The sequence below is a fragment of the Megascapheus bottae genome, chromosome 19, assembly GCF_031878675.1.
Source record: "Megascapheus bottae isolate mThoBot1 chromosome 19, mThoBot2.hap1, whole genome shotgun sequence".
NCBI classification, from domain to species: domain Eukaryota; kingdom Metazoa; phylum Chordata; class Mammalia; order Rodentia; family Geomyidae; genus Megascapheus; species Megascapheus bottae.
The window spans coordinates 35,686,466-35,709,306 of record NC_143527.1 but is presented as its reverse complement, the minus strand read 5'-3'; the positions used below and the strand labels follow the sequence as shown (position 1 = coordinate 35,709,306).

General features: G+C 42.1%; 2 protein-coding genes across 2 annotated transcripts in view; both read left to right on the top strand.

Annotated features, from left to right (window-relative positions):
- The window catches only part of LOC150049833 (laminin subunit alpha-3-like), a 129,530-nt gene extending 125,827 nt beyond the window's left edge, over positions 1–3,703 (top strand). Inside the window, 3 exon segments of the mRNA XM_090353538.1 lie at positions 2,274–2,504; positions 3,493–3,512; positions 3,595–3,703. Of these exon segments, the coding sequence (XP_090209664.1) occupies positions 2,274–2,504; positions 3,493–3,512; positions 3,595–3,703 (360 nt within the window).
- A 52-nt stretch (positions 3,704–3,755) lies between these two features.
- Lama3 (laminin subunit alpha 3) overlaps positions 3,756–22,841 on the top strand; it is a 68,521-nt gene continuing 49,435 nt past the window's right edge. Inside the window, exons 1-7 of the mRNA XM_090353330.1 lie at positions 3,756–4,024; positions 6,660–6,773; positions 12,133–12,242; positions 15,069–15,149; positions 19,955–20,061; positions 22,120–22,170; positions 22,599–22,750. Of these exons, the coding sequence (XP_090209456.1) occupies positions 3,851–4,024; positions 6,660–6,773; positions 12,133–12,242; positions 15,069–15,149; positions 19,955–20,061; positions 22,120–22,170; positions 22,599–22,750 (789 nt within the window). The 5' untranslated portion in view covers positions 3,756–3,850. The remainder of the gene's footprint in view (positions 4,025–6,659; positions 6,774–12,132; positions 12,243–15,068; positions 15,150–19,954; positions 20,062–22,119; positions 22,171–22,598; positions 22,751–22,841) is intronic.

Sequence of the window (22,841 nt, the reverse complement as noted above, 5' to 3'; positions counted from 1 at the left end):
GGAAGGGAAGGAAAAACACGTGATATAATTGCTGAAATGTATATATTCTAAAAGGTATACATTCCCAAATCTCAATAAGGATAAATGCAAGAGGCATACACCATCATATAGGGAAGATGCTGAAAGGCATCTTGAAAGCAGTAGTCGTTCATTATACCCAACCACGTCTCAATGTTCCTAACAGCTGATTGTTGCAAGGTGTTTGATGTCATATTGAAAATACTGAAAGAAACATACTGTCAAGGAATCAAGTAGCCAAAATGTCCTTGAGACATGCTAGATATGGTGGCACGTAACTGAAATGTTCACCACTCAGGAAGCTGAGGTAGGAGGATCTAAGTCCAAGGTCAGCCTGGGTACACAGTGAGTTGGAGACCAGTCTAAGCTACATAGCCAGATGCTACCTGATGAAAGATAAGACATTTTACTCCATTTGTGTATGCATGTGAGTATATGTGTATCTGTACTCTACCCCCTGTGCATGCATATATGCATATGTAGACATATACATGTATGCACACACGTAGATATAGAAAATGGAGTGTACCTTGCTAGCGACTTTCCTGACAAGAAATATTAGATGTAACCTCTCAGTCTGAAATAAACAGATAGTAGATGATAACTGAAATCTAGATGACAAAATCGGATATTGGTAAAGGTAATCCTGTAGGTAAATAAACAAGATATCTCTTAGTTATAAATTTCCCTTCTATCAATTTTTAAAACCATCTGCTCTATTAAAGTAGTAATTGATAGGTACATAATAAATATGATTCCATGATGCTGTAAATTTCAAATAATGCACACTTAATTGAGGAAATATTACTATATATAAATTATACTTCAAGCTGTTAAGATACAAATCAAAATTATATAAGTATTATTTTACTGGTTCTAGAGTTTCAACTCAGAACCTTGTGCTTCTTAGGCAAGTGCTCTACCACTTGAGCTCTTTTTGCTATTTCAAACTGGGCCTAGCAGTCTTTTCCTGGGCCAGCCCAGCTGGGATGAATAGCAGGTACCATAATATTCTGCTTGTTTACTGCGATAGGATCTCCCTAACTTTTTGCCTTAGCTGGCATCAAACCACAAGCTGAGATTGTAGATCTGAACCACTGTGCCTGTCCATAAGTATTTATATAGTAATAAGTATCTATATAGTAATAAGAATTCATGGCTGGATGCCACTATATGGTATTGTATCGAACACTATATACATTTTATTGTTTACTCATTTCAGTCTTTGTGATAGGCTTGAGAGATTGAGAAAACTAAATTTCACAGAGACAATCAAATATAAAGGTTAAAAGTACAGCATTTTATATAAAAGATACTCAGCCTCATTAATCATTTAGAGAAATCAAATCAAATCATTCCCATTAGGATGGTTACTAGGAAAGATGAACACAGATAATAACAAGTGTTGGCAATGTTTTGAAGAAAATCAGGACACTTTTACACTGTAGATGGAAATGTAAAGTGGTGTACTTGCTATGGAAAGCAGTATGGAGTTTCCTAAAAGATGTTAAATACCAGCTAGCACAGGATCAGCAATCCTACTTCTGAGTACATAGCTTTAAAAAAATTGAAAACAGAATCTTGAAGCGATATCTACACAACCATGTTCATTGCAGCGTGTTCACTAACGGATGGAAAGGAGCTACACACTTACAGTGGAACATTAGCCATTAAAAAGCAGGAATTCCTGACATGTGCTACACATGAGTGAATCTTGCACAGTCCAGCTCTTAGAGGGTAGAATGTGGCTGCCAGGAGAATGAGCGATTGTTTACTGGTCTGTGTAGAATTTCTGTTTCGTGAGATGAGTAAGTTTTACGATCTGCTATATGACATTATGCTTATAGTTCACATTAGTATACTGCATGGTCAAAAATGGATTATGTGGTAAAATTCCTGCTGTGCTTTAACTGCAATCAAAAAGTTCCACGATAATGTGTATATACTAATGAAAGTTCATAGCCCTCCCATGTCTTTACCACTTACTTTATATTTGCCTTTAACAAAAGTACATCTTATATTAAGTATAATTTTATATCACTTAGCACTCTGTTCCCGGCTTTCTTTCTCCCCTTCTCTAGGGGCTCTCCTTCCCTGTCTGTCCAGTCTGCCATAGCTGTGAATGACCCACGAGAGACATACACATCTCACTTTAGTTGATCTTTTTTTTTTTAAGCACCTTTCAAGTTTCTGGTTCTTTCTGGGGCCCACTCACTGAGCTCTTGAGGAACCCCATCTTTCATTTACCCGTGCAGGGAAACTTCAGACATGCTGGCAGCAATAGCCCTGTGTCCAGGGCGGAGCTGATGGGGGTGCTATCCAGATTGGAGGGGCTGCACATCCGTGGTCTTCACTTCACCGAGACCCAGCGGCTCACCCTGGGCAAAGTGGGGCTGGAGGAGGCCTCTGACACTGGAAGTGGGCGCAGAGCACATCTTGTGGAGATGTGCGCCTGCCCCCCTGACTACACCGGTGATTCATGTCAGGTAGGAAGTTTCTCCATCATCCTTGGAATCCCCTGGAGGCAACATCTGTGGTTGGCTTTTCTGGCCACCATACAGGACCGCAGGACGGCTTGGGGCATTCCGTCTATCACCTGGGTTTCTGCTGGTCTAGAGCTTAGGTCTCACCTAGACCACCTGGGGGCTATGGGAGTCAGAAGTGGGAAGGAACTTGCTGCCCAGAATCCCTGGGTTCACACTTCCCTTGCCCATGAGTGAATCCGGGGTGCTGATGCTTATCTCTAATCCAGGACCTCCCTCCACCATTCAGCCCACCTGGAACTGAGCAGGAGTCTGGTGGGCGGGAGCGGTGCTCCTGTTTTCTAGCTCTCAGCAGATTCTGAGCTTGTGTAACTCCCAGTTGTCTCGAGTGATTAAATGTACCATACAATGTAACTTCCTTTGTATCTCAAGCTGTGAAGATATTCTCTTCCATGGGGAGGAGAGAAAAGCCCAGTTAGTAAAAATTAGTAGAAAATAGCAAACATCATCAATCTGTGTATTCCATACACCAAATATATGCAAATTGGCAAAACTTTGCACTTTCTTTCTAAACTTCTTAACAGTAAAAAGCCCAAAGATGATTCTTCTACTTGTTAACTCAGAAAGTATCTCCCCTTACCATAGTTTTTATTTGTTTGTTTGTTTTGATACCAGTACTGGGACTTGAACTCAGGGCCTAGATACTGTCCCCTTAGCTTTCTTGCTCAAGAGTGGTGCTCTGCCACTTGAGCTACAGCTCCACTTCCAGCTTTTGCTGGTTAATTGGAGGTAAGGGTTTCATTGCCTTTCCTGCCTGGACTAGTTTTCAACCGTGGTCGTCAGTGCTCAGCCTCCTGAGTAGCAAGAATTGCAGGTGACAGCTGCCATTGCCTGCCATGGTTTTCTTGGGCCTGTTGTCTTCACACATTTTGCCCATTAGGCTCCCTCTATGGACCTTCCCTTCATTGACTTTCCAACCTGATAAAAATAGGTAGCCCAAGGAGAGGAAAGGTACTGCATTACTACCCTCATGCTCAGGGCATGTGCTGTGCAGTGACTCAGCCCATGATTTATGGCTGTTCTAATCGTCTAGGGCTGTCTGCAGGGCGAGGTGGGGAGAAGGCAATGTCTGCACCACCTCAGGAATTACAGAGCGGCGCACTTACCTGCGGGACTGTTATGTGCACTCTGGCACGGGTTGACTCATGTGTGAAGTTTAAAGGTGGGGCTCCCTGCCACAGACAGCCTCCCTTCCCTGAGTCAGGCAGGCCTGGGCACTGAGCAGGAAGGGCAGGTATAAGAGGAAGAGACAGAGTTTTGTGCAGCCAGGAGGAAGCCCCAGGACCAGGATGCCCCCAGCAGTGAGGTGGTGGTCAGCTTGGAGCACAGGTTGGCTGTGGATCTGGGGGACAGTCCTGGGACAGTGCCTGGGTTACAATTCAGAGCAGCAGAGGGTAGAGTTTCTTCAAGCTCCAAGTCAGAATCAACTACAAGCAAGTTATGTGGAACTTAGACCCAGCCAGGTAATATCCCTGTGGAACTTTTGGTGTGGGTTGGGGTAGGTCTGTGGTGGGGGGAGGTGGTGCAGTTCTCAGCTTTGCGACATTTTAAGGTAGGGTGATTAAGGAGTAAATGGGTGGTCTGGGGGATGGCTGCCTTTTCATGAGGACTGGCAGCATTTATTACTGTATCTGACAGACTGCTGTCCTGTGCTGTTAACCACAAGCCTCATAAACATGAGCCCACCTGGAAAGGCGAGACAGTTTAAAGAGCTTGACTGCTTGTGGGATCTTTATACACTATGAAACTTTGAGCCCTTCAGGGAATAACTCAAACCCTGATGACAAAAGAGTTCACTGCCTGTAAGATTCAAAATTCAGCTTGGAAGAAAATTCTTCCATAAAGTAAAACATGAGAAACGATCAAATCAATGCCTAAGAAAATGGATCTTGCTTATCTAACAGGCATGCTCTGATCTGCCAGGCATGACACAATTCATAAATAAATTCTGCTTTCTTCAAACTTCCTATATGTCACATCGGTATTTAGAGTGAAAAAGAACCCACAGCTGCTGAAATAGCATTTGGAAACTGAGTAGTTCTAAACTATAAAAGGTTTCCTGGAAAATGTAACTTGATAATTTATCACTATATAGAATTTAAAAATTAGTTACAAAATTAACTAATTCAAGTAATACATTCAAATACCCCCATTTTCATCTAGAGTATTTGAATCTTGTGTAAAATGTGTTTCCTTGATTTGTAGAAGTGAAAAAGACAGACAAATGCTCTAAAAGTCACATGACATATAACTTACACAGCATTTTTTTCCTGCTTCTCATTAAAAGCAAATCAAGATGGATGATTCGATCAGTTTAGGCTCTCCTTTTCCAACCCATGTTTAATTAAGGCTTTTACCCAAGCATAGTGTTACCAATGAACCAGGTATATTTGTTTATTTGAGTAGTCTGTTACCAAACTTAATTCTTTTTTAAATTTAATTTTATTGTCAGAGGGGTTATAGTTGCATCGTGAACGTAGTAAGTACATTTCTTGTTGAACGTTGTTACCCCCTCCTTCATGTTTCTCCCGTTTTCCCTCCCGCATCCTAATGCTTTTATAAGCAGGTAATGTGATACATGGTGATAACAAAATAACCGCAAGGTGCTTGCCATGAAATAGTGCAGCTTACTTGCTGTAGATAACGATCACACCGTCACTGACTGTATTTAATTTTATTCCAGTGTATCTAACAACTGTGTTATCAGCAAAAGAACCTTCCTTTAGGCTTTGATTCTCCTTTACACAAGCCTGTTCGCATAGCGTGGAGAATAATCTGATTTATTTCAATGTGTTCTTTTTGCCTAACCATGGCTCCTCATAGCTTCAAGGAAGACTATTCTGGGAATCATGCCCTATAGCTGGGTAGGATCTGCAGTCATGGGTAACTTTGGAATGGACTGGAAGGGAAGTAGATGGCCCTCCCCTCTCAGGGGCCCTTCCTCTCCCCACATGATTGAACGGGGAGATCTTTGTGGCCCTCTGTTGGAGGGGATGGACCATTCATTTCCATTTCCATTGATTTTAATTTCACAGTCATATAGGCTTACATGTTATTTACAGAGAATTGCAAAAAGACTTTTATCCTGGAATACTTTTTCCTAATACGTTTAACAAACTAGGCACCGTGTTTGATTTTAATCAATGCATTAGTTTGTCCTGTCAAAGAATATGTCCATAATCTTCTTTATACACATAAGCCTAAATAATAAATTTAATGAGTGTCATAAGTATCATTTGTAATTTATTGGAGGCCTTCTAAGAATCCTTTAAAAAGATGAATGCAGCTGGGTGAGGTGGCTTACGCCTGTAATCCTAGCTACTCATGAGGCTGATATCGGAGGATCAAGGTTCAAAGCCATCTAGGGGCACTAAAGTCCATGAGACTCTTATCTCCAACTAACCACCAGAAAACTGGAAGTGGTGCTGTGGTTCAAGGGGTAGGGCAGTAACCTTGAGCTGAAGAGCTCAGGGACAACATCCAGGCCCAGAGTTTAAGTCTCATGACTGACAAAAAAAAAAAAGAAAAAAAGAAAAGATGAATGCATTAAAAAAAAAACCCTATAATTCAAAGAAGTCGAACTTGAGGTGTGTGTGTGTGTGTGTGTGTGTGTGTGTGTGTGTGTGTGTGTGTGTGCTGGTCCTAGGGCTTGAACTCAGGAGCTTGCTCAAGGCTAGTGTTCTACCACTTAAGCCACAGCTCCACTTCTGGCTTTTGGTGGTTAATTAGAAATATTAGTCTCATAGACTTAGCTGTCTGGTTTAGCTTTGAATCTTGATCAGATCTCAGCCTCCTGAGTAGCTAGGATTATAGGCATGAGCCACCAGTGCCTAACTCTCATCCTTTCACATTGCCTAACCTGCCCTTAAGACAAATGTTGTGAAGAGGGAGGGCCCCACCCCCATCCTAGCCCTCCTCTTTCTGAGTGATATCAGAAACAGCACACTGGACAACAAAGCAAAAGGGCCTGGCAGGTGAGTGTTGACATGAGAAATCCACATATACACACTTGACTGCTTCCTGCTCAGAATGATCACAGGCTTGGGAAAGTAATTCTTCTCTTTCTTGGTGTTGATGAAACTCTTTATTTGATAATAGGGATGTGCCCCTGGATACTACCGCGATAACAAAGGCTTGTACACTGGACGGTGTGTCCCCTGCAACTGCAATGGACATACAAATCGCTGCCAGGATGGCTCCGGAATATGCATTGTGAGTAACTCAAGTCTGACACTCCCAACACTCTGTTTCTCCTTTTCCCTATTCTCTGCCCTGAGATGCCAATGTCTCATCTCCTGCCAAACCCTAAATTAGAGGCTGCTGTGACCATGCAGAGACCCCAGCATCATCAAGTCAGAGCTGATACTCTGGGCCCCAAATTTGTTGGGGTGGCAAGAGGTCATGGAAGGAATTATTACTATCAGATGAATACTAACTCAAGAAAGCCAGCTATGTAGCAGGCTGAGATTAGGAGGGCAGTGGGGCAAAAGGAGAATGAGATCTCAGAAGAAAAAGCTGGGTGTGGTGGTTCACAGCTGTCAACCCAGCTATAACAGGAAGCACAGATAGGATTGTGGTCCTAGCTAGCCCAGGCCAACAACAAGACTGTATCTCAAAAATAGCCAGAGCCCAAGAGACTGCCTCAATTGGTAGAGTGCCATCCTTTTGGGCATGTGGCCTTCAATTTAAAACCCCATTACATCCACCCTCCCCTCCCCCAGGAAAAGAGCCACTGGGAAAGAAAAAGTTGCCAAGAAAGGCTTTGGCTCATAGTGTCATTCACAAATTGTCGGCCATTTCTACCATGAAGTGGGGTTGTAGGAGAGGGGAGGCAGAGAGGCTCCTCCAGAGGCCCTCTGCTTCTCACGGCATCCTCAGACTTAATGTGTCCTGTACAGACTTTCTTTAAATCAGTTTTTGGAGGATCCTTGGGTAGCTATAGCTTCCCCATTGACAAATGGATTATTGTATACAATTCTTCTGCAAAAATAAAAAAATTAGTTCCCTATGAACTACTTCTTTTTCATCTGGAAGCAAAGCCTTTGTTTGAAAAACATTCTGCTCCCTTCTTTCCTTTGATTAGAGCTCTTCTTCCAGAGAGCCAGGGCCTCTGTAGTCAGGGGAGGGAGCGGGCTGCTCTTCCAGGAATCCAGGGCCCCCATTGTGAGGCATCCTCTTGAAAATGCAATCCACTGGCACACACTTCCTTTGCATTATGTGGGACTGCTTCTTGAGTTCCTTGACTGTATTTAGCCAGCTGGGCATGTCCCAGGATTTGCTTTCTCTGCAAGACAGGACAGGCCAGCACAAGAAAGTGTTGTAAAGGGCTGCTGATAGAACATTTTGTTGGATTATAACCTTATAAGTTCAAAAAGAATAAAAGACCTCAGCAAAGACTGATTTCCAGTTCCTATGTATTCCGGTAAAACATTTTTTGCTTGATCCTGTATGCTGTATGGAACACAGGTGGGTGCTTTAAAAATAAATACTTATCTCATCACTAGACCATTCCTTGATGTCAATTCCACCTTATAACAAGGAACTAAAGTGGGTTTCCCCTAGCAACCAGTCATCTGTGAAAAAGGATAGTTTGTAAGGCTCAATTCGTTTTCTTTTCATCGTGCATAGTTCCTTTTTGTTCCCTTCCTTTCCAGCAGTCCCTTCACTTGTCTCCAATGACCAGTCAGTCCCCTAGGACTGGCAATCATTAGTGAGCATTTGCAATTGTGACAGGTACTGGGTTAAGTACTAGAATTAAAAAAATCATCAGACTTGATCACTGCTGCTCAGACACTCACTGTACACACAGACAGAGAGAGAGAGACAGAGAGACAGACAGAGAGAGAGACAGAGAGCTCATGTCTACACTCAATAAATTACTCAGTGGCAAGTCTGAGTGGTGATTCAGCTCTGAAATTGGCTCATTTCGTAGAAGCCAAGGTGCAAGTCTCATTTTCAAAGAACTGTGTTGAGGAAACCAGTTTTCTTTGCGTATCAAATAGGCTTCCAGATCACTCTTGATGCAAATTGAACTCCATCTCTCACAGTCCAAAATAAATTTCTAAAATTGGCACCTTCACACACATGCAAATCTCTATGAATAAACTTTGAAGCTTAGGCCCTGTGTGTTGGTGCTTGCTTGTAATTTGAGCCCTCAGCCAGTGAAAGCAGAAGATTTATAAGTTGGAGACCAGGTTGAGGGATATAGTAAAACCCCATCTCAACGATAGTCTTTAAAGTTTGCCGAGTTCCTTACTGGTATAGCACTCTGTGTGTGGAGTTTTGAAGGCAGGATTGGCAGCTCTTGTGTTAAGCTGGTGCCACTGGAAAGCCCATGTTGCGTGTGCCTCAGCTTCTCCTCTTAGTCCCACTCTATATTTTCTCCTTTCTTCCCCATTGCCATTCTTTCTACGGTCTGTCATCCATTCTATTCTATTTCCCTTGGTTCCCTGGCCTCTTCTCGATGTTCTTTCTCCAATTCCCTTCTTTACATTTCTTGCTACTTATATCTATTTCCTCCCTGCCCCAAAACAATTTATCTCAAATTCACAACTGATAACTCCCCGAAAAGAAGCCAGTGTGGTCTCAGGGCTTCTCTGCAGCTGTCTCCCCTTGCACTTCAGTGGCTCCTCTCAAGCCTTTCCCCAAGTCTCCAGAATACACGGCATCCCCTGCTCTTCCTCCACTGGGATCCTGGTCTACCTATGGCATCGTATTTCCTTCATTATGTTGATTATGTCTACTTACAGGGTTAATTATGGCTCTTGAGTCAAGACATCCACCCATCTCTGCATCCCTGGTAATTACCAGAAATGGGCATGTAGCAGATGTCTTGTGGATGTCCACTGTCCAGTAGGAGAGCATGTTATGTGGGAGCGAATGTGGGCCCACAGTGATGCACAAGGAAACCTGATGGTTGGATTACCACGTTTGCAGGCCTGACAATGACAGCTTCCAAGGAAATACTTCTCAGCTGAGAGCAAAGTGCTTCTGGCATTCTCCTTTTTTTTTTTTGCCAGTTCTGGGGCTTGAACTCAGGGCCTGAGCATTGTCCTTAGGCTTTCTCAAGGCTAGCACTTTACCACTTGAGCAACAGCACCACTTCTGGCTTTTTGTGTGTATGTGGTACCAGGGAATCAAACCCAGGGCTTTGTGCATGATAAGCAAGCACTCTACCTCTAGGCCACACTCCTGGCCTTTCAGGTATTCTTATGGGAATTTATTATGGAAGACAGGTCTGAGCCCTTCCATGGGCCTCTCCCATCACCCTGGGGGAAGACAAGCTATCAGAGTAGTTTCCCTTGAATACAGATTCCTCTGGTATAATTCTTGTTTGTTCAGCGTTTTTAGTCACAGAGCTCAGTAGGCACTAGGCTAAACAGCATCTCTCCAAGCATATTCTTTAAATTTGTTATTTGCATTATAAAGTCAGAACACGAAGGTGGGAAGTTAAATTATCAGTTAAAAAGTAGATGTCTTATAAGTGAATCAGGACAGCTGAGTGAAGAGAAGGTGAAGGAAGCCCTAGTGTCCTCACTTGACACACCAAGACAGCTCTTCTGAGGAGGGGATAAACTACTGGTGGGTTTGCTAAAGGAGAGGCCTACACTGCAGTGAGATCTGGAGGGGGAGGGAGGGAGGGAGGGAAGAGGGAAGGAAGGAAGGAAGGACGGAAGGAGGGAAGGAAGGAAGGAAGGAAAGAAGGAAAGAAGGATTGCTCAGGGCAAGCCCTTGGTGATGGCCTATGAATAGTACCTGACTCTCCTCCTCTAAAATATTTCTTACATATATAATATATTAATATATTATCTGTGTTTACACTACAGTTCTAAATGTAGAAAAACAATGGAAGGATTTTAACATCATAGTGTTTTGTCTATGTTTTAACATCTTTAAACTTTTAAATGACACATAATTATGCAGCCAAAGCTTAATGTGATACTTTGATAACATATATTCAATGTATAGCATTTAAATCAGGGTAACTAGCATACCACTTGTTGTGTTGGAAACCTTCAAAATCCTCTCTTCTAGCCATTTTGAAATAGACAAAATATTTTTAAGTAGAGTCTCCCTACAATATAGGAAACACTACAATTTATTTCTCCCTCCTCACCATGTTCTGTGTAATTCTCAGTCTCTCAAAGGTTCAAGAAGAGTGAATGTATTTTACCTGAAGGAACAAGTCACATGCTCTTGTGATAAACATATATCTTGCATTCCTCCCCCCATCCTCACTTTAGGTATTATTTTAAAACATATACCCATTAAAATTTTTGACTTAATTGCTACTTCATACCGTGGTAAAATGTCCAGGTCATTTTAATTTACAGAAAACATCTCTAACAAATGCCCATCGCAGGAGTAATTAGGAATGTTGCGCTCATTCAGATCTTTTATTTTCCCCCTTCTGGCCCTGGGGCTTGAATGCAGAGCAAGTTTATTGAGTTTATTTGCTCAAGGCTAGTGCTCTTCCGCTTGAACCACAGCTCCATTTTCAGCTTTTTGCTGGTTAATTGGAGATAAGTACCTCATGGACTTTCCTGCTCAGGCTGGCTTTGAACCCTGATCCTCAGATTTCAGCATCCTGTTGAGTCGATAGGATTACAACTGTAAGCCACAAGCACCCAGCCTCTTTCCGATCTTTATCGTCAAGGTAACACCAAGAAAGGTTATATTAAATTAAGATTCTTCCACAACCAACAAACAACAGCAAGATTCCCACAAAATAAACCCCACACAGCCTGTTTGGCTTTGTATATAGACTGTTCCATTGCAAAATTGTATCAAAACATTTTACTCTAGACTGACTTCTGTTAGACTTTTACATGAAAATCATTGGGTTTATGTTAATAAAATGCTCAGAAACAATTTCTTGCTCCTTTGGAACTGAAGTTGAGTGCTTTCTTCAAACACTATACAATTTTATATTTTCACAGAATTCTATTTGTTTAAAATTTTATGGTCCTTCAATGCATTGTGTTAAGTGAATTATGAAATAAAATGAAGTTAATCTTCTGAGAAGCAATTCTAAAGAGAAGAGGAAAGAAAAATTTATGTTTCCCAAGGGCCTACTATATTTTGCTTTTGTAAATCTCCACAGCAGTTTTGAAAAGTCACATTATTATAATGGTGCATTTTAAGAAAATTACACTTGTATGTAGTCATGCATCAGTAAAATTGACACAAACATAATAAAGTTCAGAGAATTAAAGAAACTTGCCAAGAGTCCACATATATGAAGTGTTACCATGGTCCATGAATCCAGCTGATCTTTCTTGACTGTGTCATGTCTTGAAATAAGTGGTGTCTGGGGCAAACAGACACTAGACAGGAAAAATATATGGTGGGCAAAACTGATATCACTGAGCAGAGTCAGAGCACTTGTGTAAGGTTTTGGCCTGGAGATTTAGTAAACCAGTAGTAGAGCACGTGTCTCATGTGTTCAAGGTCCTGGGTTTGACCTCTACCTTCCCCACTCTCCCAAGTAATAATCACATCAATTTATAACAAGATCAGAAGTAGTGAGCATAATAATATGATACTCACTGTCCTGTTCGTCTCTCCTAAGAACTGCCAGCACAACACGGCTGGGGAGCACTGTGAGCGCTGCAAAGAGGGGCACTACGGGAATGCTGTCCAGGGAACCTGCAGGGTCTGCCCGTGTCCTCACACCAACAGGTACCATAGGAGCCTCGAAACAATCTGCAGATAGAGGAAGTCATTTTGTGGTTACTGGGAATGGGAGGGAGGTAGATGAGGAGACGGGAGAGAAAGAGGAAGTGACTGCAGAAGAGTTACAAGGTTTCTTTTGGGGGATGATGGAAATGTCCTAAGTGTGTGTTGAAGGCTGTACAGTTAGTTCTGTGCTATACAAAGCCACTGGCTGGCATACTTTGCGTGGGGAGATTGTGTAATATGTCACTTATCTCTCAATAGAGCTGTTGTTTTAAGAAATGTGCAATTATAGTGAGCAAGGAAAAAAAAAACCAGAAACAAAGCACTCTTTCCAAGTTGTATTCTTCTGGATTTTTCCCCCCTTTTCTTTCTTTTTGCTGTCTACATGGTGGTTTATTGATTCATTTTTGAGCCTTTTTTCTGGGTCCAGCCTGCAGACTGGCGACACTTACAGTGAAGAAAATTTATAAAGTGTTCGATCTCCTGAGGCTTTACCTGGAGTGGCTTAAGGAAAGAAAGGAGGGAGGGTAAATCTACACAAATAAACAGGAAACTGAGTATCAGCTGAACATTCTGAAATAGGGCATGTGAGTGTGTGGCTGGGTTAGGGGTGGCCAAGGAGAACTGGAATTGTTAAGCAGGGACCTGTGATGAGTGGAGTAAGCCAGGGCGAAAGCATAGCCATGAGGTCTCAGGAGGGAAAGACTCAGTGAAAATGTGTTCCTAGACAGGCAGGCGAGGCTGAAGTGCACTGTGGGAGGGAGCATTTACCTAATTAGGTCCATTTAATCTGCCACACAGTTAGGCAGTCTTTGAAATGGCAAGCTTTGCAAAAGAGAAAAGGTTGATTCAGTAAGCAGTCAAGCATGGATATAAGAGAGCAAGTCTCTAGTTTTCCATTCTGAGTGTACAATTTAGGAATATTTATGGGGTAAAGAAGGGTGATTTAAGGCTGAGGGACTGGTGATAAGAAACAGTGGTCATAGCACTGTCATGACCTGAGGGCAAAGTTTTTCTGCCCCTTGATGTCAAAGAAATCACCCAACAGATACTCTCACAAGTCCAAAAGAAGAATCTGTGGTTTCAGCAAAAGTGGCCTTTAAGGCCACTGGGAAGTCACCTAGGCAACCAGTGCCATTAAGATCTGTGCATCAGAGCTGTGACTTACAGCAAAGCTCACGAGAGACCTAGTCAGATGTATTGCTCAGCTACTTCAAAATTGGTGACTTTTTAAAAAGAGAATTAAAAGCAAGTAACTAAATGCAAGTAGAACCAGCAGGTTTATTTAGCATTTGTTTTGTCATTTTTAGTTCAAAGCAGGCTGGGGAGGATCAGCCAGGGCCTACATCCTATAGGGGCTGGCAGGCGATAGTCAAGCTTCCGGGTTTTGTTTTGTGTGTGATGCAAGTCTTGAAACAGCTCTGAGTCCCTGAGCAATCAGATCTGGGCTGTCCTTGATGCTCAGGGTGGCATTAGAAGATGCAGGCAGAGTTGTCATTTTCTTTCCATGGTAATCTACATTCTCTTGGGCTTGACACCTTATCATAATCTTGCTCATCATAACATAGTTACCATGGGATCCAAACAAAATAATAATAGAAGAACCCATTATCAAATTGGCCAGGTCTTAACATCTCCAGAAATCACATGCACTGGTTTTTATGTGTGTTTTTCCCTGTCAATCTGCATTTATAATGTTCACCCTGCTTCACTATCTGTAATGTTGATACCTGTTCAACCTGCCCAGTCCTGCAGCTTTCTTTGCACAGGGATCTATCACTTTCACACCTGCCCAGACTTGCTTGAACAGAAGCTGGTAGGAATAGATGGCAAAAAAAATTTTCTAATGGAGTACTCAGAAGAAGTATTTCCTTTTTGGTTGCAAGGCACATCGATAGTTTTCATGAAGCTGGAGCAACTTATAGCTCCTCAAGACTAATCAGTAACCCTATTTTTAGCAATGCAGCTGAAAAGGTTCACTGTCCCTGTGAAGGGGTAAATCTGTATCCACTGACAGGACAAGAGGGACTTCCCAAATATGGATTCTCTTACCAGCAAGCAATACACAAATCATTTTCCTCTCAGATTTTGGTCAATTAATGTCCAACAAACACACACACATCTCCCCAAGGCAGCAGATGACTTTTACATGGTCTCTTTGTTGGGTAGGGTAAGAACTGCTTGTCAAGTTTCCATCCACTTAGAGAAGAAAGAAATGGAATCCAAATCCTGCATGTGGGTATGAAAATCCCCAGAGCTTTATACCCACAGAAATGCCAGTGTGGGCAGCAAGCTCTGTGTTCCATTCTGGGGCTCCCAGGGCCTGATCTCTTGACTTAGCAATGAACTCTATAGGAAAGAAACTAGAACAAACAAGGAGAAAATACTGTACAAGAATCCAAACTTCTCTGTTCTCTTCTGTTTTTTCTTCTTGCCTGGACTTGTTATATTTCTTCCTTGTTATTCCTGGAAAAATGCTGTTGCAATCATCTCTTCCACAGTGAGATGCTTTGAGACAGATCTCCAGGGAAGGAATGTATTTTTCAAAGCCAGAAAGAAAATAAATGCCTCCAGTTCTCTCTTGCATTTGCCCAGTGTCAGCTGAAGTCGTTCCTCATCAGCTCTACAAGTCTCGAATAGGGTTTTCTCCACACCGCCAGAGTCCTCATACATAGTTTTCTTCAGAGTGCAGTGGTGCGAGGGGGGAATGGAAAGGGTCTTGGGGGTATAGTCTCGATTTTTCACTTTGTGGTTAGACAAATAATAATAGTGGTCCTGTAGCCTGTGGACTTATGGTTTTTATTGTGGCCTTCTTTGTCTTCCTTTCAGTTTTGCCACAGGCTGTGTGGTGAATGCTGATCACGTGAGGTGTGCCTGCAAACCCGGGTACACGGGGACCCAATGTGAGAGGTGAGTGTCACCCTCAACACAGCCTTCCAGCCTGCCACCCACATGTGGGGTGTGGCTGTGGGCGGGCTGCCTTGAGGTGGGGTACAGAGCAAACGGGTGGGGCTGGTCCTTTGACTGAAGACTGGAAAAAGACTCTGAGGAAAATTACAAGATTGCTCACTTAATAAATCATTAACAGCCCTGTCCTCCTTGCCCAGTTCCTATTTTAGAAATCTGACAAGGAGACATAACACATCCATACAGAATCCTATACGCCCTGCAACCTGTCCCTTGTATACTCCAACCCCCAACTCTATTCCACACCCAGCTGCCTCCACAAAAACGAAACTCTTCCTTATCTCTCACTACATGCCACCCTCCACACTCTTGCAGGTACCCTATATACCTTTGACTCTCTTCTGCACTGCTCATATCCCTCCATTATACTCACACCCACCCTCCTATATATTCCTAAACACCCTCCCTGAAAGATGCTCCTACTCTCATAGAAACCCATTCTTGGTCATACCTACACATTTACTGGACTAAAAGGAAGAGTGTCATAGAGCTACAATTCCATTTTCAGGGGACAGAGTTTGATAATTAGCAGGTATTCGTCGCGTACTGCAAAGGTCCACACTGTAAAGCAAAAATTGACCTGAGTTCCAATAAGCATACCCTATCCCATCTCTCAGTAGCCCAAGGGTCATGTTGCAGGAAGTATATGGTGTTCGGTTTACCCTCAGATCTACTAGACACCGGGTGTTTACATTAGGAAAGGCCCAGAGAATAGAATCCCTAGGTATAACAGACTCTTCTTCTTGGAGAAGTGTGTGTGCTCATCCTGGCACTAGAGACTGCAGATCTGCCTGCTGCCTTTCCTTTCATGCTTGTCCTAGCACATTTTCCACTCACTGCCTCCCCCCGCCCCCGCTTGCCATCAGATTCCTTTATCCTTCATGCTGCATGCATCAGAGCTAAGTTTGTCATTACACAATTTCAGTACACACTTGGGTTTGTTTCTGTACACTTTATTTGGGTCTCTATGCCATTATCACTTCTGTATTATTTCCTGGAAGTCCAGAATGGCTTTGCATATTTGCTATTTTGGATAAACTTTACAAGAACTGGACCAAAAATTTTTTTAAAGAGCAGAAATGAATTCAACCTGAGTTCACAGGGAGGCATGGCTCCTCTAGACTGGGGGTAGTAAAAGCATTGTATGAACAAAATGGCTTGAAGGAGCAAAATGAAGCGGAACTAGGAGATGGAGGTAGAGGGTGAATTGGGAAGAAAAAGTACAAGAATGTTCAAAAAGTTGGAGGATGTCTGCTGGATGTACAAGCTAGGGACAGTCTGACATGGGGACACTGTCTTGACATCAAAGGGTCCAAATTCAGGTCCTTCTATTTCCCATTTAACATTTCAGCCAAAGGAACATTTCCTTCACTTGCCACACATGTGTTCATTCTTTCTTTCAATGGCAAAAAAATGTATGATGATCCTAGCTTGTATGTGCCTGATACTCTACTAAGAACCAGAGACACATCAGCAAACAGAGCATAGCCTCTGCAGGCCAGTGGTGAACAGATACAGAAGCAAGTTGAGATAGCTGGGCTAAGTCAGGCTGCAACTGGAGGGCCATCCAACCCGCCTGGAGAGTCAAGGGAAGGCAACTACAACTGAACCTGGAAGGAAAGGCTGGGTAGGGAGGGAATGGGGGTGGGAAGGTATTGCAGGCTCGTGATTTAGAAGCTAGAGAAGCTGGCACATAGGCTTCCTAATTTAAACCTCCTTATGGTTTTCCATAAACAAGCTGAAGACAGCAGCGGATTTGCTGAGGCGCTTATTAGTTGGCAGGCAGCTAATTTGAAGGGAAGTTTTTAATGAACAGTTCTCCTCTCGGCATCATTTTATTTCATTTGATGTCTCGAGAAAGCAAACCATTGTTTCTTTTGTTAAGGAAAAAAAAATCTTCTTCCCAGGTAAATGCCAAGCTGATGTTGACATTCTTCATTTTTGCACATAGATTGTTTATTCAAACATTATTCCTGGCATGAGTTCTTCGATTAGAAAGACAAATACAAGGAAAATGACAAAACCAGGAATCATCTCTGTGGGGACGTCTAATTGGATGGGGGAGGAGCAACCTGTGTGAAGCAGGTGTGAAGGGATGGAAGCGCTGGCGTTCACTATGCACTATGCTTACTTTCCTTCCCTCTCAGTTGGCCACATATGACAGATGTGTTCTCTGCTCTTTAATTATGCCAGTGTCATCTGTGGAATGAGAAAGCATTGCTTCCATCAATCGTTTTATTCCAAAAATGAGAAATAAGAAAGCCAAGTTCTTTTTGTTCTTTTTTTTTCTTTTCCTGTTGGTTTTGGGGCTTGAGCTTAGGGCCCCGGGCACTGTCCCTGAGCTCTTTTGCTCAAAGCTAGTGATCTACTACTTTGAGCCACAGTGCTACTTCCAAGCCACTTCTTTCTTAACTGATATTTTGTAAGAATAAGGAAGAGGAATCAAATGTCCCTAATATTTATGAGATTTTAGAATACAGTACCTTGTTCATTTGCATCTTCTACATGGAAAGTTTAGGTATAGGTGCAATGTACACAATATGCTATTTTAGAACAAAATCTTCTACATGGCATAGTCTGTTGGGCAGGACATATACATATATATGTATATATAAGGCCAGTTATAAAATGAGTATTATGCTTTATAACTGTGCCTCCTGTGTTTTGTTTTGTTTGAAGTTTTCTTTAGTGCCAGTCCTGGGGTTTGAACTTAGGATATGGGTACTGTCACTGACTCTTTTGCTCAAGACTAGCAATCTACCACTTAACCCACAACTGTACTTCTAGCTTTTTGGTAGTTAATTGGAGATGAGTCTTACAGACTTTCTGGTCCTAGCTGGCTTTGAACCGCAATCTTATGATCTTAGCCTCTTGAGCAGCTGGAATTATACATGTGAACTATAGGTCCTGGCCATGCCTACTTTTTGTTGAGCGTTTATTACATACAAGCAGTGTACTAGATCATTTACCAAATTACCTCATTATTAATCTAAGTACTCATTCATCCATCCGTTGAGCAAATATTTATTTGGCTTCTATTATATGTCACGCATTGTACCAGGGGCTAGGGAAACAGCAGTGTACAAAAAGCAGTGTACATGTTTTCATGGAGCTTATACTTTCATGGGGTGGGGTAGGGATGGTAAGAGGGTGAATTACTAAAACTCAACATTACAATACTGAATGGTAAATGTCCCCAAACCTATATTCTGTGCATACAACACTCTGTATTCATTGATAATTATTGATGGTACATAACAATGTTTGTCTGTCTGTCTGTCTGTCTGTCTGTCTGTCTGTCTGTCTGTCTGTGTGGAGGTTTGGACTTTGGGCCTCACGCTTACTAGGCTGGCATGGCACTGTTAATGCATAGCTCTAGCCAGACAAACATTGTTGTAAGAGTGGGACTGGAACTCTGTACCTAATGCTTTGCTTATTGGCTGGTGTTCTACCAACTGAGCTATGCTTCTGCCTAGTTTCATGCTTCTTGTTGATGCTGGGATCACAGGCCTGTGCCCAGCTGGATGTGGTGATGTCTGGCTTCCTTTCTGTGGAGCTAGAGCCTCATGGATTTCTCTACTGAGGCTGGCTTGGAACTGTGATCCTCTGAATCTCAACCATCCACATAACTGGCCTGATAGTTATGAGAAGTCATCTGTGAACTAGCTGTCCGTTTTTCTTTTTAATGTTAAGCTTAAATTCTTGGACAAGAGTTAACATGTTTCTACCAGTTCTATTAATGATAATATTCCATTTATCAATTTAATGACAATCTGGGCTTGATAACATAGGGAGTGGGACTTGACTAAATTGGAAGATTTCAATTGATTTCTCAGTTCTAGTGACATATTAATAAACGTTTGTTTTACATTTTTAAAAACAGAATAAGAATCTAGGACACATGATCTCCCAACTTATTTGTTGGGAATTTAGATTGCATTACTAATAATATGTTTAAGTTCATTATATATCTCTCACTTTGTCAAGTACAAGTGCAAGTTCTAATGTAAATACAAGTTACATAGCCTTGAAATAACACATTAGGACATATGAAGAGTCTTTCTACATGCAAGTGATTTCTATGAGGAAGTTAGTCTTCAAGTAAGCAATATCTCCAGGAATGTAATTCTTACATAAAAGCCAGCTAACCTGACTTCCATGTTGGCCAAACTATTTGATCCTGTGTGTGTGTGTGTGTGTGTGTGTGTGTGTGTGTCTGTCTGTCTGTCTGTCTGTCTGTCTGTCTGTCTGTCTGTGTTTTCCTTTGCTGTTGAGTTGCCAAAGGATCAAAGATTTGATTATTCTAGAAGCAGTAAAAGAGGAAGGGAGTGATATCTTGGAGTCTCTGGCCTCCTACTCTTTTTAAATTTTTTGCCAGTCCTGGGGCTTGAACTCAGGGCCTGTGTACTGTCCTTGTGATTTGTAAAGGCTAGAGCTCTACTGCTTGAGCCACAGCACCATTTCTGGCTTTTTCTATGTATGTGGTACTGAGGAATCGAATTTAGATCTTCGTACATGCTAGGCAAGCACTCTACCAGTAGGCCAAACTCCTGGCCCCCCTGGTTTCCTACTCTTATCAGCCTTATTCAAGAGACGAATATCCCTATATTGGAAAGTACTCATTTTGGCCAATCCATGTCACCCTTTCTGTCACAAAGTTATATAAAATATGCCAAACAGAGAGCTGGAGGTGAGAAAAGGTCCTGAGTCACTGGAATGTTTCCTTCTCTCTTCTCTGTTTTGTGTAGGTGTGCACCTGGATACTTTGGGAATCCCCAAAAATTTGGAGGTAGCTGTCAACCATGTAATTGTAATAGCAATGGTCAGCTTGGGATTTGTGACCCCCTAACCGGAGGTAAGATCAATGCATAACTTTGTTGACATGCACTGATAAAGTCAGTATAAAATGTCCACTTTATTTGACCCAAGCACGCATTTCCAGGAAGAGTCATATATAAATGACAGCTAACAAATTGTCCCCTTCTTTTGATAACTCTGCAGATACTTAGGCAATAGTTACAGCTTTCAAAAACTACTTCAATTAGTTTTATATTTAAGTAATTTGTTTTTTTAAAAAAACCTTAACCACTTACAGTTAAAATAACTTTGAATGTATGTAGGTGATTTTGATATGATAGCTATCTTCCTATCAGCTCCCACTTATCAAAAGTAAAGTGTTTCTCTCACAGCTGCACGCATTCTGTGATGTTAGAAGGTAATTGGGTTGGATTTTACACACAAGAAAGGATAATAATAAGTATGTGTTGCTATGGACATATTAGGAGCCCTTTGGAACAAAAAGGAAGATGACCCATTCACTTTCTTCTTTCAAAGAAAATGTTACTATGACATCAGAAAAAAATGCTGTGGATGTAGTATAACAGCATTTAGTTAAGACTTCTTATCTTATAGTTACAGGACAGTTGAAGAAGTAAACCCTTGATTACATCCAATCCAATTATCATTCTAAAGGGATGTAGAATAAATATAATATTACACTATAATGGAGTGTTTATCATCATGCTTTAGGACATTCTTGGTCTCATCTTATTCAACAGGGTTTTATTTTTGTTTGTATGGAAATATAAAAATCATACTATATGCCACACAGCTATCAAATGATCCAAAGTGGAGAAAGGTAGCACATTTGGAATAGTGAAGGGTGACAGAACAAAGATTCATGCTTTGGAGCTTTGCTGTGGTGATGTTAGACTGTTCTTCAGAGGGAAGCAGGAGAGCATTTCAGCAGGAGGACTTACAGGATGGAGAAAAAGTAAACAGAGGAGGGGTAAAGAAAGTGCAGGGACCTATGGTTAATCTCATGTGGTTTCTTACTTGGTATATTGTATATACATTTATTTGTTTATTTGAAACAGGGAAGGGAAGGGGGGAAAACAAGATGATTGGGAGGGGATATGGGAAGGGAAATGGGAACAAAAACATAAGAAGTGGTATCAGTGTGTGAAAAGTAATGCACCTACTACATAATCCAGAAAATAAAAAGAACAAGGGTGAGGATAACCATTAGGGTTTCCTGAACTATAGCTAAGAACCTCAAGATTCTGCTGATGTATGCAGTGGCTGATGGGGTACTTTAATAACACTGCATGCCTAGCTGTCATGCTATGTTGTCATTTGTCGTCTTCTCAAAAGGGAGTGTTAAACACAGGATAACAGGGATTTTTGTCTCAATGCCTTGCTTCATTCCTACCACAGGAATATAGCCCATAATGAATGCTTAAAGGTGTTCAATGACTGTTCATTGTTTGTGAATGATATTGGAACCATGGACATTGGATCTGTCCAATGAATAAAGCTTTTACTGATTTAAAGTTTTAATTTGATAAAAAATCATGGCCACTTGGTATCAGTGGCTCATGTTGCTAATCCTAGCTGTCCAGTAAGTTGAGATCTAGAGGATTGTCCAGGCAGAAAAGTCTATGGGACCCCATCTCTGATTGGTGAGTAAAGTGCTGATATGTAGCTCAGGAAGTAGAGTACCAGCCATGAACTGGAAAACTGAGAGGCAGAGGCCCTGAGTTAATACCTATGATGAAAAAGGAAGGAAGGAAGGAAGGAAGGAAGGAAGGAAGGAAGGAAGGAAGGAAGGAAGGAAGGAAGGGAGGGAAGGAGGGAGAGTGGGAAGGAAGGAAGGAAGGAGAGAGAAAGCAAAGCAAGACGTATCCCTCTACAGAAATGGCCCTTGTTGAAAAAGAAATGGTTTATAGTCAAGAACTTCTAAACAAAGTTCCACCAGCAATGACATAAATGAGGGAAGGAAAAGGAGAGGAAGGGCCAGTAATGCTATGCGTTTGGGTGACTAAAATCTTTGGAAAAGAACTTTTCTGAAAACTCAGGAAGGTGAAGAATAAATTTACTGAATGTCTTCTTTTGTCTTTTTCCTAATGCTTAGACTGCATGAATCAAGAGCCCAAAGATAGCATCCCAGCAGAAGAATGTGATGGTGAGAAAAGAAAGACACTCACTTCTTTCCAGGTTGTAGGGACTTAGTGAAGTTATGTGAATGCACAGTGTTTCCAGTGTGGGGAAACAGCTGTGGGAGGAGGAGGGGAGAGAGGACCAGGCAGGGTCACATTCAGCCTGTGTCAACCTCTGGCTGTATGACATTCAGCAAGCCACCTTGTTCCTCCAAGCCTCCACCCCACCATCTGGTGAATGGATGATGCATGCTATAACTACACCAGGGGAAAAGCTTGTATACAGCATGTACAATGCCTGTTCTTTCTTTGGAATCTGTATCCCTCCCTGTATAGGCCAGGCTGTGCTTCCTCCCCATGCTGGTCTGTGTGCTTGTCAGTGGGCTGTGTGGCTCTGTATTCTCTGTGCCCTCCCAGCCCACAATGCACTTGCCTTTGCCTGTGGTCCCTGCAGATTGTGACAGCTGCGTGATGACGCTCTTAAATGACTTGGCCACCATGGGCGAGGAGCTCCGCCTGGTCAAGTCACGGCTGCAGGGCTTGAGTGCCAATGCTGGTGATCTGGAGCAAATTCGGCGCATAGAGGCCCAGGCCAAGGACCTGAGGGTAAGTCCCTAGAAGCCCAGTGAACAAGGTTGAATTTTGATATCACAGGGGATTGGTTCCAGGACCCCTACTGATAAAAGCTTCAGATGCT